This window comes from Anomaloglossus baeobatrachus, chromosome 1 (genome assembly GCF_048569485.1).
Source record: "Anomaloglossus baeobatrachus isolate aAnoBae1 chromosome 1, aAnoBae1.hap1, whole genome shotgun sequence".
Lineage (NCBI taxonomy): Eukaryota > Metazoa > Chordata > Amphibia > Anura > Aromobatidae > Anomaloglossus > Anomaloglossus baeobatrachus.
In genome coordinates, this window is record NC_134353.1 from 767,772,711 (window position 1) to 767,787,619 (window position 14,909).

Below are 14,909 nucleotides of genomic sequence, written 5' to 3' on the forward strand. Positions count from 1 at the left end.
CTTCCCTATTTGATGTTTGCCATACGAGAGGTGCCACAGGCATCCACGGGGTTTTCGCCTTTTGAATTGTTATACGGGCGACATCCCCGGGGATTGTTGGACCTAGCAAAGGAAACATGGGAGCAAGAGCCCACCCCCCATAAAAGTGTGATTGAACACATTTTAGGAATGCAGAACCGCATAAGCGCGGTCATGCCAATTGTGAAGGAGCACTTACAGGAGGCTCAGGCCGCGCAAAGCGGCCGCTACAATAGACAAGCCACCGTGCGGACCTTTAAACCCGGAGATCGGGTGTTGGTATTGATCCCCACGGCGGAGAGTAAATTCCTGGCTCAGTGGCAAGGCCCCTACAAGATAAAGGAAAAAGTCGGGGTGGTCAACTATAAAGTATTGCAGCCCGGTAGGCGGAAACCTGAACAAATATACCATGTCAACCTACTAAAACCGTGGCAGGAACGGGAAAGCCTGATGGTTGATTTTTCCCCATCTCCCTCCTCTTCGGGTCGTTCAAACCCGGCTCCAGCAACCTCCGGAGAGGACGAACCGGAAGTAAGGATTGGAGAAGCCCTCACCAAGCAACAGAGGCGAGAGGCCAGACGGCTGGTTCAGCAGAACCCCGATGTCTTCTCCGAGTTGCCGGGTAGGACCAGTCTGATACGACATGACATTGTCACCGAGCCCCACCTGAAGGTTCGCCTGAAGTCATACCGCGTACCGGAGGCTCGAAGACAAGCCATATCAGAGGAAGTGAAGACAATGCTACGCCTGGGGGTCATCGAAAAATCCCGGAGTGAATGGGCTAGTCCCATTGTCCTAATACCAAAACCCGATGGCTCCTTAAGATTCTGCAATGACTTTAGGAGATTGAACGAAATATCCAAGTTCGATCTCTACCCCATGCCGCGGGTGGATGAGCTGATTGATAGGCTGGGACAGGCGCGATATTTTACCACGCTCGACCTGACCAAGGGGTACTGGCAGGTGCCACTGACTGAGTCCGCCAAGGAGAAAACCGCCTTTGTTACGCCGGAGGGTCTCTTCCACTATGTTGTCTTGCCTTTTGGGTTACATGGCGCTCCGGCCACGTTCCAGAGGTTGATGGACTTGGTGCTGGAACCCCACCAGGCGTATGCATCAGCGTACCTTGATGACATCATCATTTACAGCTCCGAGTGGCAGACCCACTTGGAACAGGTACAAGCGTTGGTGGACGCGCTTCGAACAGCCGGATTGACAGCCAATCCCAAGAAATGTGCGTTGGGACTCACGGAAGCCTGCTACTTGGGCTACGTGATAGGCCAAGGAGTGATTAAGCCCCAAATTAACAAGGTTGAGGCGATCCAGAAGTGGCCTAGACCCCTGACCACGAAGCAGGTTAGGGCCTTCCTGGGTATCGTGGGGTACTACAGGAGGTTTGTCAAAGATTTTGCGGGACTATCAGCCCCCTTGACGGACCTTCTCAAAGGCAAGAAGTCCGTCATGGTGCGCTGGACTTCGCAGGCCGAGGACTCCTTCCGGGCCCTAAAAGGGGTCCTGTGCGGACAGCCCGTTCTTGTAAACCCTGATTTCCGGAAGGAGTTCATAGTACAGACTGACGCCTCGGAGGTCGGCCTGGGGGCAGTGCTGTCTCAGGTGGTTCAGGGGGAGGAACACCCCGTCACCTTCTTAAGTAGGAAGCTCACCCCTCCCGAGCGGAATTATAGCGTAGTGGAGAAGGAGTGCCTGGCGATCAAGTGGGCCTTGGAGTCCCTACGCTATTACCTGCTGGGATGGCAGTTTCGCTTGGTGACGGATCACTCTCCACTGGTCTGGATGAGGTCCGCCAAGGAACGGAATGCCCGGGTTACCCGGTGGTTCCTTTCTCTGCAGAACTTCCGGTTTACGGTTGAACACCGGGCCGGTAGGTTGCAGGGCAACGCCGATGCCTTGTCCCGCGGCCCGTGTTTGCTGGCAGGAGTTCAACCCCGCTCGCTTGAACTGAGGGGGGGGGGTATGTGAGACTGTGACCGGGATTATCTATGACGGCCGGTACGTCTCACCCCGGTTGTGCTCACTCCATGATAGAAAGTAACTCCACTCCGGGGTTAATGCTGTTTCCCTACAGGGTTAAAAGGAAACAGAAAGATGGGCGTGGGAGCTGAGTGTGTGAGGGAGTGAACACAACTCCCTGAGTTTGCTGCCGGAGAGGCCCATGTGTTCTGTTGTGGACTTTTGTTTGACTATTAAACCGGATGCTGTGAACCTTGATGCCTGGATCCCGTGTCTTCTGCTGCGCAGCCGACCATACTACCTCACAGTGTGCTTACATGCTAAGGGGGCCAACTAGCCAAGGGAAGAAACACCCTTGTGACTAGTCGCTGGCCTCATTAGCATATGATAAAAGATCTTTATATTAGATTTAGATCATTTCTAAAGATCTCTTTATCTATGCTAGTGTATACAGGGACGGTTAGGCAGGAATTAGCAATATACACCCAGAATTGCTCGTGGTTCTGGGTGTATATTGCACCTGACAGGTTCACTTTAAATTTATAATTTGTGTGAAAGTTTTGAAAGTCTTGATTATGTCGGTAAACACTTGTCATAGCAATTATTTTGCAACTGAGCTCTCCAGCAGAACTAACTCACAAGTACCATGTACTCTACGTGGCTTTCTTATAAGACAACCATTTAACCCCTTCAACCAAGGGCGATTTTCCATTTTCCATTTTTATTTTTTCCTCCCCTTCTTCCAGGAGCCATAACTTTTTTATTTTTCCGGTAATATGAGGGCTTGTTTTTTGTGAGATGAGTTTTTTGCTGGAAGAGTCACTTTTGAGCGACACCATTCATTCTGCCCCATATTGTACTGGAAAATGGGAAAAAAATCCAAGTGCCGTGAAATTGCAAAGAAAAGTGCAATTCCACATTTGTTTTTCGGGTTTTTTATTTATCATGTTCACTATGTGGTAAAACTAACCTGGCATTATGATTCCCCAGGTCACTATGAGTTTGTAGAGACCAAACGTATAGCTTTACTTTTATCTAAGTGGTGAAAATAATTTCACAAGTTTGTAAAATAAATAAATAAAATTGCACATTTTTTCGCCATTTTCCGAGACCCATAGTGTTCTCAATTTTGTGATCTGGGGCTCAGTGACAGCTTATTTTTTGCGTCTTGAGCTGACATTTTCAATGCAATATTGCAGCGTCCCAAAAAATTGTAATTCTGGCGTGTTGATATTTTTTTTTCTCGCTATGTTGTTTTCTGATCAGATTGATTGATTTTATATTTGATACATCGGGCATTTCTGAACTTGGTAATAGCAAATCTGTGTATTTTTAGGGGGGTGATTTGAAGTTTTAGGTTATTTTTTTGGGGGGGATTATATTTTTTAAAACTTTTTTAACATCTTTTATTGATTTTACTAGTTACCTTACAGGACTTTATCGCTTCTGCTGCTTAGAGTGATGCTTCAGCATTGCTCTGATCAGGAGAAATGTTGTTCTCTGTGAGTGCCGGCGCTCTTACGGCATTCACAAGAAGGATGTCATGACAGCTACAAGGGTCATCATCTGACACCACGCTATCATGGCAACCAATTTTTGCCCAGTGATCGCTTTGGGGCCGCTGATTGCAGTATGGAACAGCGCGATCCTTGCTGGAGTAGGTTAGATCGCGATGTCAGAGTTTGACAGCGAGATCTCTGGGGTTAACACCAATCCACCCGCGCCTATTAGCTGCACATGTCTGGTGAACAGGTCAGCCGATATGTCCGAGGAATAATGTGAGCTCATCACGCAAGCCCACATTAAAGCACAGACATGTCCAAGGACGTATATATATGCGTCTTTGGTCGTAAAGGGGTTAAATGGTAACTGTTACCAGATTCTTACAACTTAATCTGAAAGCAGCATGATATAAGGGCAGAGAGCATGATTCCAGCGATATGTCGCTTACTGGACTGGTTGATGTAGTTTTACTAAAATTACTTTATCAGTAGGAGATTATCAGTGGAGGACTAGTAAACCTGCTGCATTGTAGTCCTCCATCTTTATCAGATCTTTATAAGCCCACTTTCTCCATTGATTGGCAGCTTTTCTCCTATGCACAATATACACAAAAAGCTATTAATCAGTAGTGGTGGTTTTACAAAGCTCAGTATTCAGAGACCTGGTAGAGCAGCCCAGTAAGTGACATATCATTAGAATAAAGGCCCCTACGTCATGTTGCTCACCGATGAGGTAAAAAAACAAACTGGTGACAGATTCCCTTTAACAAGCCTTGGAAAATGACCTAAGGTTGCATGCCAAGCCAGAAACTCATCTTTACTCAGCTGTTTCGGGGTGCTTTCCTCTCATCAGTGATAAGCTAGGTGGGATAGTTCCATTATTCTCCTAAAGCAAATTTGCATACTTTTTCCCCATGAGCATTGCCAGGATGACTCCATACCATCTGCTGATTTTAAGGACAGATAGTACTTCCCCCACATTATATGTATAGTATAATATAGTATACTATATAAAATTCTTACCATTTTTGTTGCCAAATTACCGCATAAACGCACCATGTGATTGGCAAGTGGTATTATAGAAACCGTCCAACCTTCTTTCGATAGGAGTTGTGCATTTACACCATGTACAGAGGACCATTGTATTTTAGAACTTTTTAAATTAGATTTTTCAGGCACCTTTTTTGATGAATTCCAAAAGCTGTTGATCACCATATTACGTGTTTGAGTTGAACAATGGACTATAGAAAATCTTCGGCGTTCATTTATAGTCCTCTATGTGCAACTAAATTCATAATGTTTAATTTTGATATATCTGGGTCACAAAATCAATCATTCTCTTTACTGTTTACAAGTGCCAACTTTATAACAATGGTTCTGGATCAGGTTTTTGATGACTAGAGCCTGGGAGATTAGGGCACGGATTTTTCCAATTCTAGATGGATGGCTAAATGGTGGATAAACAGGCTGAATGGCATCTAGCACACGAAAATTCCCTGACATCCCACCAATTCTAAAATTCAGTCCATGCTCTTGAGATGTCATTACTGCACTTCCCCACATTAGTCATATTCACATCAACGCAAGGTGGTCTAAAAAGGACCCGTCTTTGAAAATATCCCAGGATTAAACCGGATCAGAGTATTCTGTAAAATACATTCTCAGAATCTAAAATTTCTTCCAAAGCGCCCAATAAATACATAATTGCTTACTTTATTATTACTGTTGTTTATTTTTTTGTTTTTTCAACCCATTTATGTTGATTCAGCATTTTAATACACTACAAATGTTCATTTATCTATTTCATTCATCAAAATCAGGAGTCTTAAACATGTTGCCCATGAGGTTGTCCTCTCCGGCCCACAAGACACCAGAGCTTTTTATTATTATTATTATTATTAGTATTATTTTTTTTTTATTATAGCGCCATCAATTTTATGGCGCTTTACATGTGAAAGGGGTGTACATAATAGGGTCAAGTACAATAATCATAAACAATACAAGACACAGACAGGTACAGGAGGATAGAGGTCCCTGCCCGCGAAGGCTCACAGTCTACAAGGGATAGGTGAGGATATAGTAGGTTAGGGTAGAGCTGATTGTGCGGCGCTGTATCAGACTGAGGGTTACGGCAGGTTGTAGGCTTGTCGGAAGAGGTGGGTCTTCAGGTTCCTTTTGAAGCTTGTCAAGGTAGGCGAGAGTCTGATGTGTTGAGGCAGAGCATTCCAGAGTATGGGGGAGGCACGGGAGAAATCTTGGATGCTATGGTGGGAAGAGGAGATGAGAGGGGAGTAGAGAAGGAGATCTTGTGAGGATCGAAGGTTACGTGCAGGTAAGTACCAGGAGACTAGGTCAGAGATGTAGGGAGGAGACAGGTTGTGGATGGCTTTGTATATCATGGTTAGTGTTTTGAACTGGAGTTGTTGGGCAATGGGAAGCCAGTGAAGGGATTGGCAGAGAGGAGAGGTCGGGGAGTAGCGGGGGGACAGGTGGATGAGCCGGGCAGCATAGTTTAGAATAGATTGTAGGGGTGTGAGACTGTTAGAAGGGAGGCCACAGAGCAGGAGGTTGCAGTAATCCATAATAAGCTTCTGAGACATCCTCAGGACGGCAAAGTGTAGGCCGAAGGAGAGCGCGCCTGTGCCCCTAATGGCATCGCCACAGCACAGGATCAGAGCGCGGCAAGTGATCTTGATGTCATATGGAAATAGAATCACATTAGTGAAAATAATCTCGTTTCACAAGTAGTGCAGCACGTCAACTTTACATTTTTTCAATGTGCCGCCCATTAACCCAACCAGCTTTAGACCCCTGATGTAAATGTTCATTTATCTATTAGCTAATTGTTACCATTTGACCTTTGTATAATCTAAGAAATGTTAATAATGGAAAGAAAATACCACTGACCATTCCTTATATAACCCGCTTTTCCCTCCAGACCTCAGACAGATGTGTAATTTTTAAAAAATGTTTCTTTTCCATAACTTAGAAGATGTAATATTGAGAAGAAACCATTAGAAAGAAGTTATTACGTGGTGTTTTTTGTCAAATAGGCCACTTCTTTTCTTTACTTGTCTTTTTTCCTTTTTCGAGGCATGCCGAGATTTCTTGGAGTTAGCAGATTCCCATAGCCGTAAATGGCATCGTGCTTTGCAATATGAGCGTGAGCAGAGAGTCCATTTGGAGGAGACCATTGAGCAGCTAGCAAAACAGCATAATAGCCTTGAACGAGCCTGCCGAGGACCACAAGGTCTGACCTCTAATTCTACAGGAATTCCCAACTCAGGTAAATTTCATCACAACTGCTCAGCGAAACAATAAAGTGCAAAATCCTAAGAAACCAGGACACTTAAAGAGGTATTCCCATCCCCAAGATCCTATCCCAATATGTAGTAGGTATAATAATAATAATAATAGCAAATACCTCCAATTAGAAATGTAGTAGAGTTCTCCTGATTACCTCATGTTCAGGACATTGCAGGACCTTAGGTATCAAAGAGCAACTAACTGTCACTAGATGCATGGTCGTAACCATGGATACCTAAGGTCCTGCAATGCCCTGCACAAAGAGTAAGCGACGTAATGAATCAGAAGAACGATACTACATTTTTAATTGGAGATATTTGCTATTATTATTATTATTAATAATAATAATAATAATAATAATAATAATAATATACATACTACATATTAAGGTAGGATCTTGGAGATGGGAATACCCCTTTAAGTGTATTTTGTAACATTATTTTTTCCACATCACAAGGTGTATTAAAAAAATAGAAATATTGCGGTTTTCCTAGTGGCCACTGGGGTGTTTTTAGACTCTAACTTTCTTTGATGTTTCAGGAAACAACACATGTACATTAGACACAGTGGTCAGCCCTCCACCCTATATTTTGTATTGAAGTGTCTATTAAGCCTGCATGAAGATCAGTGTAAAAGAGCAGTGGTCACATCGAATATAGTGATTGGTGGATCCTGGTTTATCACATGTGTTACCTGTCATTGTAATCTTGCCTTAGATGATTGGGAGCCTGCTGGCGTCATCCATGTTTATGAACCCTTTTGGCGTCAATTCGCTGATTACGGCTACTGACCAATTGGGGGCAGAGGGTTTATTCAAAATGTTAATCGCCGCTCTGTGTAGACCCCCTCTGTGCTGCTGGATTAGAGGATACATTGATGATCAGTGTGGTCCTGCTCGTTCTCCAGTGATCTCTGTGCTGTGCTGTGTGACCTATCACAAACAGAACAGCAGCAGTTCCTAAATCCCTGTTCCAGATGTCCCTCACCCTCAATCCCCCCACTCCCCAAATGCATTTTTGTTGCACTTTTTGTTTTTTGAGCCTGTTGTGTATTCGCATCTTGCGTGCACACATCAATTTCATTTTTGCGCTGAGGATTCGTGCTCAATTTTTGACACAGTTTTTTTTGCGGCACTAATGTATGCGCGTCCCATTGTCGCAGTGCTCTGATCAGTATGGCTGTTGGTCAGAGGCTGGGCCAAGTGCCTTTCTTTCTATAAGTAGAGTAGCGGACATTGCACTGCTAGTGATGTCAGATTTTTTGGAGAAAAAAAAATACTTCGTTAGTTACTTAGTACTAAGTTAGTACGAAATAGCGCAATAGGGGAGAGGACGTCGCAGTGTTAGTGATGTCCGTTTTTTCTCTGGCAGAAACAATACTTAGCGCTGAGCAGCTTCATGGCTAGCGCATTAGTATAGCGAACGTCACTGTAATTTATGTAAGGGGGTTTTTTACTTCTGATTCTTCTTTTCATTTTGTTCTTCTAAATTTGTTTTTTTTTACTTTATCTACTTTTTTTCCTCTCCTTTTTATAGTAAACTTAATAATAGTACATTTTACAGAAGCCCCACACAATACATGTATAAAAGCACCACTTACACACATTTCCACTGGTTGGAATAAAATAAGAATGGTGAGAAGAAGGTAATAATAATAATAATTTTTATTTATATAGCGCCAACATATTCCGCAGCGCTTTACACTTCAGAGGGGACATGTACAGACAATATGAGACATTACAGAGTAACAAAAATCAGATACCAAGAGGAGTGAGGGCCCTGCTCATCCAGCCATCAATATAATAGGGGATTCAAATACAGCTGCATGAACCGGTCACCAGCCAGAATGTATACATACAGAGTGTAAAGAAGTACATGAAGAGGAAGGAACCAGAAGATACAGGGGACCAGAATTGGAAGAAAATTTAGAAAATTTTGTAAAGGGCAGAATGGGACTAGATTAGATGAGCAAACAGACCAAAAAGAAAAAACTCCTAAAAAGATTTTTATTATATATTCAATATTAAAATAGTAATTATAAAAAGCTATTCCGCTTCTCAAATGTCCACTCAGTACAGACCGGTCACGTTGAGTGAGTGCAGAAGAGGGTAGAGGCGATAAGTGAGATGAGTGATGGTAAGTGCACTTATTCTGCAGGCAGCCAGCACAGTGGGATCTATACACTGTTAGTGCAGCCAGTCATTGTACAGAGGATGACCTGCCTTTTTATTATAGGCCATTGATGTCGCCCCATGGTTGCAAGTGCATCATATTTTCTGAGTTGGCCTTTCTTTGGACTTGAAACCATTGAACTTCCCCTGATGAACCCCTAATTAACTGAATAGGGGGGGAAACACGTCGGGATACTTCGCTGGATGGTCCCTGCAGATAAGTCATCCCTGCTGGGATTTGTTGTTATTTTTGTCTAGGCCTAGCTTGGTTTGATTACATATATTAACCTTGCTTTTTTCACGGCTGTGCGGGCTGAATGGTCTGTTCAGCTGGATTATAGTTGCTATATTTATGGCAACCTTAGTAAATTGATATTACTGACCTGAGACATTTGGCACTATTTAACCTCCTTTTGGTGGTGGGTGATGTCCTGGCAACTGGCGGGTTGTAGGGATAGAACAGGGTGAGACGACGAGGAGCGGGGGGTACCCAAAACTTTATGGTGCACCTTCGCTGGTAGGTAGGCGATAGGGAGGGATAACAACCCCCCCCACCCCTATAACAATTAGTACGACTACCCCAAAACATCAACTACTATAATTGATCTATTAATTTTAAGTAAGATACCATCACTCATCTCACTAATCGTCTCTACCCTCTTCTGCACTCACTCCACATGACCGGTCTGTACTGAGTGGACATTAGAGAAGCGGAATAGCTTTTTATAATTACTATTTTAATATTGAATATTTAATAAAAATCTTTTTAGGAGTTTTTTCTTTTTGGTCTTTTTGCTTTATTACTCCAGTTAATCATTAAATTTGGTTTATAACTAGATTAGATGAGGGAGGTGATAGGTTAGTCTAAAGAAATGCGTTGTTAGGGCCCGCTTATAAATGTGGATGTTGGGGATTAATCAAATTGTTCTTGGTAGTGTGTTCCAGCGCATAGGTGCAGCTCGCGAGAAATCTTGGAGATGGGAGTGGGAGGTTCGAATTATTGAGGATGTCAGTCTTAGGTCATTAGCAGAACAGAGGGCACGGGTCCGTGATACATAGAGATGAGGGAGGAGATGTAGGGCGATGCGGAACTGTGGAGAGTTTTGTGGATTAGAGTGATAAGTTTACATTGGACTCTGTAGTGGATAAGCAACCAGTGTAATGACTGGCACAGAGTAGAGGCATCGGTGTAGAGGTTGGAGAGGAAAAATATCCTGGCTGCGAGATTCAGGATGGATTGGAGAGGGGGGAGTTTAGTACCAGGGAGACTAATTAGTAGAGAATTGCAGTAATCAAGGCGAGAATGTATAAGAGCAACAGTAAAGGCCCCTTCACACATTGCAACATCGCTAGCGATATGGCTGTAACGTCACCGGATTTGTGACGTAATATCAACCTCCCCAGCGACATTGCAGTGTGTAAAACACATCAGCGATCTGGCCCCCGCTGTGAGGTCGCTGATCGCTACAAATCTTTCAGGAACATTTTTTGGTCCATTGTTTCCTGCTGTGCAGCATGCATTAGTGAGTTTGACACCGTTACAACGACTTCGTTAGCGACTTCCCTTTCAAATAGCTGCTTTGACACGTCCCCAATGACTAGCTAGGTCGTTCTGCAGGTCCATATCGCTGCTGCGCCGTTGACCAGGTCTGCCTGTTTGACAGCTCACCAGAGACTTTCCAGCGATCCCGGTCAGGTCGGGATCGCTGGTGGGATCGCTAGAAAGTCTCAGTGTGTAAAGGGGCCTTAAGAGTTTTTGCAGAGTCAACGGTAAGAAAAGGTTGAATTGTAGAGAGATTTTTGAGGTGCAGCTGACATGAACGAGTGATTGGATGTGGGGAGTGAAGGAGAGATCTGAATCAAAAATGACCCCAAGAGAGCGGGCGTGCTGCTGGGGAGTAATGGTAGAACCACACACACATGCCCTTCAGCAGAGGAGGCATATGCTATCCTTGCCTCGGCAGATTCAGGAAGTGAGGATTATCCCACATTCCTCTATTTTTCTTCTGCCTCCTTCTTTCTCCTCTAGTGAAGAAGGACCCCCAGCAAGACACCCTAGGATCGAGGCATCCCCTTCAGCAATTGAGGAACTTAATCCCCCAACACATACAGCTCTGGGGGGACCATACACTGTGCTGGGGGTTGCTGGCTGGCATGGCGCTGCTGCTCCTCTCTGTTAGACGGGAGCACATTGCGCGCTGACTCCGCCCACAGATGAACTTCAGTGCACATGCGCACAGCATTCAGCAGTGAACGCTGGGTGCAAGTACAGGTTTAAAGGGCTGGCAGCCAGGAATGTACAGCTGCTGACATAGCACTGCGTTTCCTGAAACTCGGCTCAGGGGGCACAGAACTAATCACCGCCCCTGACAATGGTGAATGGGCCACCACTGGCTATCCAGGGCTCTGGCACTTAGCACCTGCCCCACCTGGGTGATAACAGCCCTGGGCCTAGATAACCTTTTAATACAAAACCAAACTTCGTTTTCTTTTAATTGGCCTTGTAAAATGCGGGCAGATGCCTCTCTTCTGCCCTTGTTTACCGTAGCTGCGAGCAGCTGTGACTGATGGGGATAGTGATATATTACAGTGACAAACCATAACAACCATGTCTGTCAGAGGGTTTAGTAGCTGTTTATGTTCAGTTAAGTTTAACTCTATATCCATGGAGGTAATTTAGCTTAATTATGTTACAGAGGACAGATGGTAATTGTGTTTAGAAAAAAAATAATGGGAGAATTTTTTCTTTGAATGTTGGTTATTAAAATGTGGCTATATAGACATTGCTGCTACAACCTGTAGACTACAACCAGTGATAGATTGACCATTAGGGCAATAGTGAGGGAGGGTCTCGGATCCAGCAGTTCATTAGGGGCACTCGCTTAAAAGTTTAAGTGGCAAACCTGAAACAAATACAATTTACACAATACGTGTTCATTCACTGCATTTTAGTAACCTAAATAATGTCTAACGCCGGGGCCACACGGGAATTACTGCGATCCACTTGCATGACACTCAGCTCGTGCTGGCAGTACAGCAGAGCCGAGTGTCATGCGTGTGTCCTTGCAACTGAGGTCCGTTCGTGCGAGCAGACCTCAGCTGCGGGGGGCGGGCCGGCACTCAGGAGGGGAGGGAGGGATTTATCTCCCTCTCTCCTGCATAGCCGGCTATTGCCATTCTTGCACTGCACTAGCGGTACACCAGTGTACCGCGAGTGCAGTGCGATTTTTCTCTCGCCCCATTCACTTGAATGGGTGCGAGAGAAAGAGTCTCGCATTACAATCGCAGCATGCTGCGATTGTTTTCTCAGTCCGATTAGGGCTGAGAAAATAATAGCTCATGTACGCTGACAGACAGGCTAGAATTGGTCCGAGGGGAATGCAATGTTTTATCGCACTTCACTCGCACTGTTTTTCTCGCCGTGTGGCTTAGAACTTATTGTTATAGTGTCTGATAAGGGGGCTGTGACCTTTACTATATATCACATCATTCGCCTTCTGCCCCTGCTGTCATGGTAGGTACAGGGAAGTACCAAGCAAACGGCGGAAGGGAAAGGAAGGGAAATCTTGTGTCTAGGGAAAGGGAAGATGGTGACCTCTTACCAAACCTACTGCTGGTCCCTGGGGTTCCTCACTACCCTAGAAAAGTTCCGGACTTATGCGCTGTGCCGGATACCTGACCCTAGGTATTCCTACCGTAGTGCTGGGCCCTATATAGGGAACTGATGGGATGAGCTTTTCGTCACCCTCACTAAACACTGTAGATGACACAAGGAAGATACACAGGGGGAAAATGTATGAACTACTTATCTACAGATGACAAAGGTAGAAGTTCAGCAAAGTTTTCAGCAACGATCCCAGAGGAGTACAAACCACCTGCTTGCAGCCAAGGCTTGAATGAACTGAAAATATCACCAGCACCAGTCCAAGGAAGAAAGGGGTATTTAAGCAGCAAGATAATGCTGATGATCAGCAGCTGGGTGGAAGGCGAGCTCCTGCTGGGTCCAAAAGGGGAGAGAAGAATCCAGCAGAAAAGCTACCCATACCAATGAATACTGACAGCAGGAACAATGGAAAGTCAGGGAGCATTCTGTGCAGCCAAACGCTGTGACCTTCTATAGCCAGAAACCATATGACTGTCTGTCACCCGTGACACCTGCCCATAATGAAGGTGCTGTCTAAAGGGCTTATTGCATTTCTTCTCTTCAGGAGCGCAATGCTCCCCTGTCCCCTGTCTTCCTGTTTACTGGGGGTAACTGGATGACAGAGTGACATTATATAGGTGTTGGATCCTTGACAATCAGAAGGAATGAACTGCAGGATCAGACTACACAAGGTTTGTTTATAGTCTGTAACCATGGAGACATATAGGTCTATATAGGTGCTGATTACACATAACAGTAAAAAAATTAACCAATACCATTTTTTTTTCTTGAGTGGGGTATTTATTTTTATTTCAGCACAAGCAAATGAATAAAAATCTGTTGCAACACTGCATATGGCTGGTAAAGCTGTCTGCTTACGGAGCAGCCCTTTACAGCCTCTATGTCGTAACTCTTCAGGTTTTCGTTGCAGCAGTTCCCCAGCACTAAAATGCCTTCCTATTTTTGTATGTAGACTATGTGCAGAAATAGCTGCTGATATTATTTTTACACACAGAACCCAGGTCTAAAATTGACCCTCGGCACTTCTGCATCCTAAATGCACTTTGTTAAGTTGCGTTTTACCAGTCGTCGTCATTAAATTCTGGGGCTCTGCATTTTTCGGCTGACGTTGGGTTTAATTCTTCCTGGATTTTCTGTTGGCACTAATGATATTTTTAGCTTTGATGCTGAAGTTTTGACTTGGACAACGAGAATGGGTGAGTGTCTCTGCCTGTTTATCCAGGGTCTCGTTTGCTTCATATATCCATCGTTAGCCAATAAATTGTATCTGTTTAATTTGTGACCCAATAAACACTATAAATCTGTGCGGAATTCATTGACAGTCTGATGAGGATGGCCCAAAGTAACAATGAAATCTGACCTGTGAATATAAACCCTGAAAGGGCAACACTTAGAATTACAGCCTCCTGCATTACTGATTATAGTCTATGTCATACTCTTAACTTGTACCTATATAATCTATTTATCTATCTATAGCATCAGAGGTAGCTGGTTTAGCACTTTTACTTGATTTTGGGAAAGCTGGGTTTCCCTTAATATGGCTCTCACCTGTGCTCGACACTCAGCTTTCCTAGTTTACTTGCATAACAGACAGCTTTGCATTTCAGGACTTCAAGAAAGCTGATTTTCAAGCTTGTTATATTGCTTATCACCTAGCTTTCTAAAGGATATGGACACATTAGGAGACATTTTACTTTAATACATGTATTTGTGGGTAAAAATCATTTTGCCATTAGGTTTCATTAACATTTTTGTAATGGTTACCTTTTGTAGCCTCTGTTTTTCACTGTCTATTGCAGCCTGTAGGTTGAGTTAACTGTGAATCCATCAGTGAGTTTGTTTCTTCTGAGCTGCTGTATGCCCACTTATTTGTCGATCTGAATGATGTGGTCATAAGTCAGCGGAGAGGAACCTAGACTGATGATAAGGCAACATTTTCACATCCATATGACACTTTTACAGACTGCACACTGACCCATAGAATATCACTGATCTATATACACAAAACTGGATCCATGTCTCTCGGTGAGACTCGGAGCATGTGCTATTCTCATCTGTTTTGTGGAACAGACTCGGCCATTACAGTCTATTCAGACTCGTGAGACTTGGATGAAACCAGGAAAACAGAGAGCGTAGTTTAGTTTCCTACCTAGTTTTATCTTTTTTTTATTTGATGCATTGCCTAGAGTAAATGGATAAAAAATAGACAGTTGATCTGGAAAAAAGGAGAAAAAAAACGGTAGCCACTACGAGAACTGGGAAAAAACTTGGTCAATTT

At 44.0% G+C, this 14,909-nt stretch overlaps 1 protein-coding gene across 3 annotated transcripts in view; it reads left to right on the plus strand.

Moving 5' to 3' along the window:
- The window catches only part of OSBP2 (oxysterol binding protein 2), a 326,746-nt gene that overhangs the window by 224,202 nt on the left and 87,635 nt on the right, over positions 1 to 14,909 (plus strand). For all 3 annotated transcript variants that reach the window (XM_075324438.1, XM_075324455.1, XM_075324447.1), the window contains one exon: positions 6,585 to 6,777. In XM_075324438.1, coding sequence (XP_075180553.1) covers positions 6,585 to 6,777 — 193 coding nt within the window. The remainder of the gene's footprint in view (positions 1 to 6,584; positions 6,778 to 14,909) is intronic.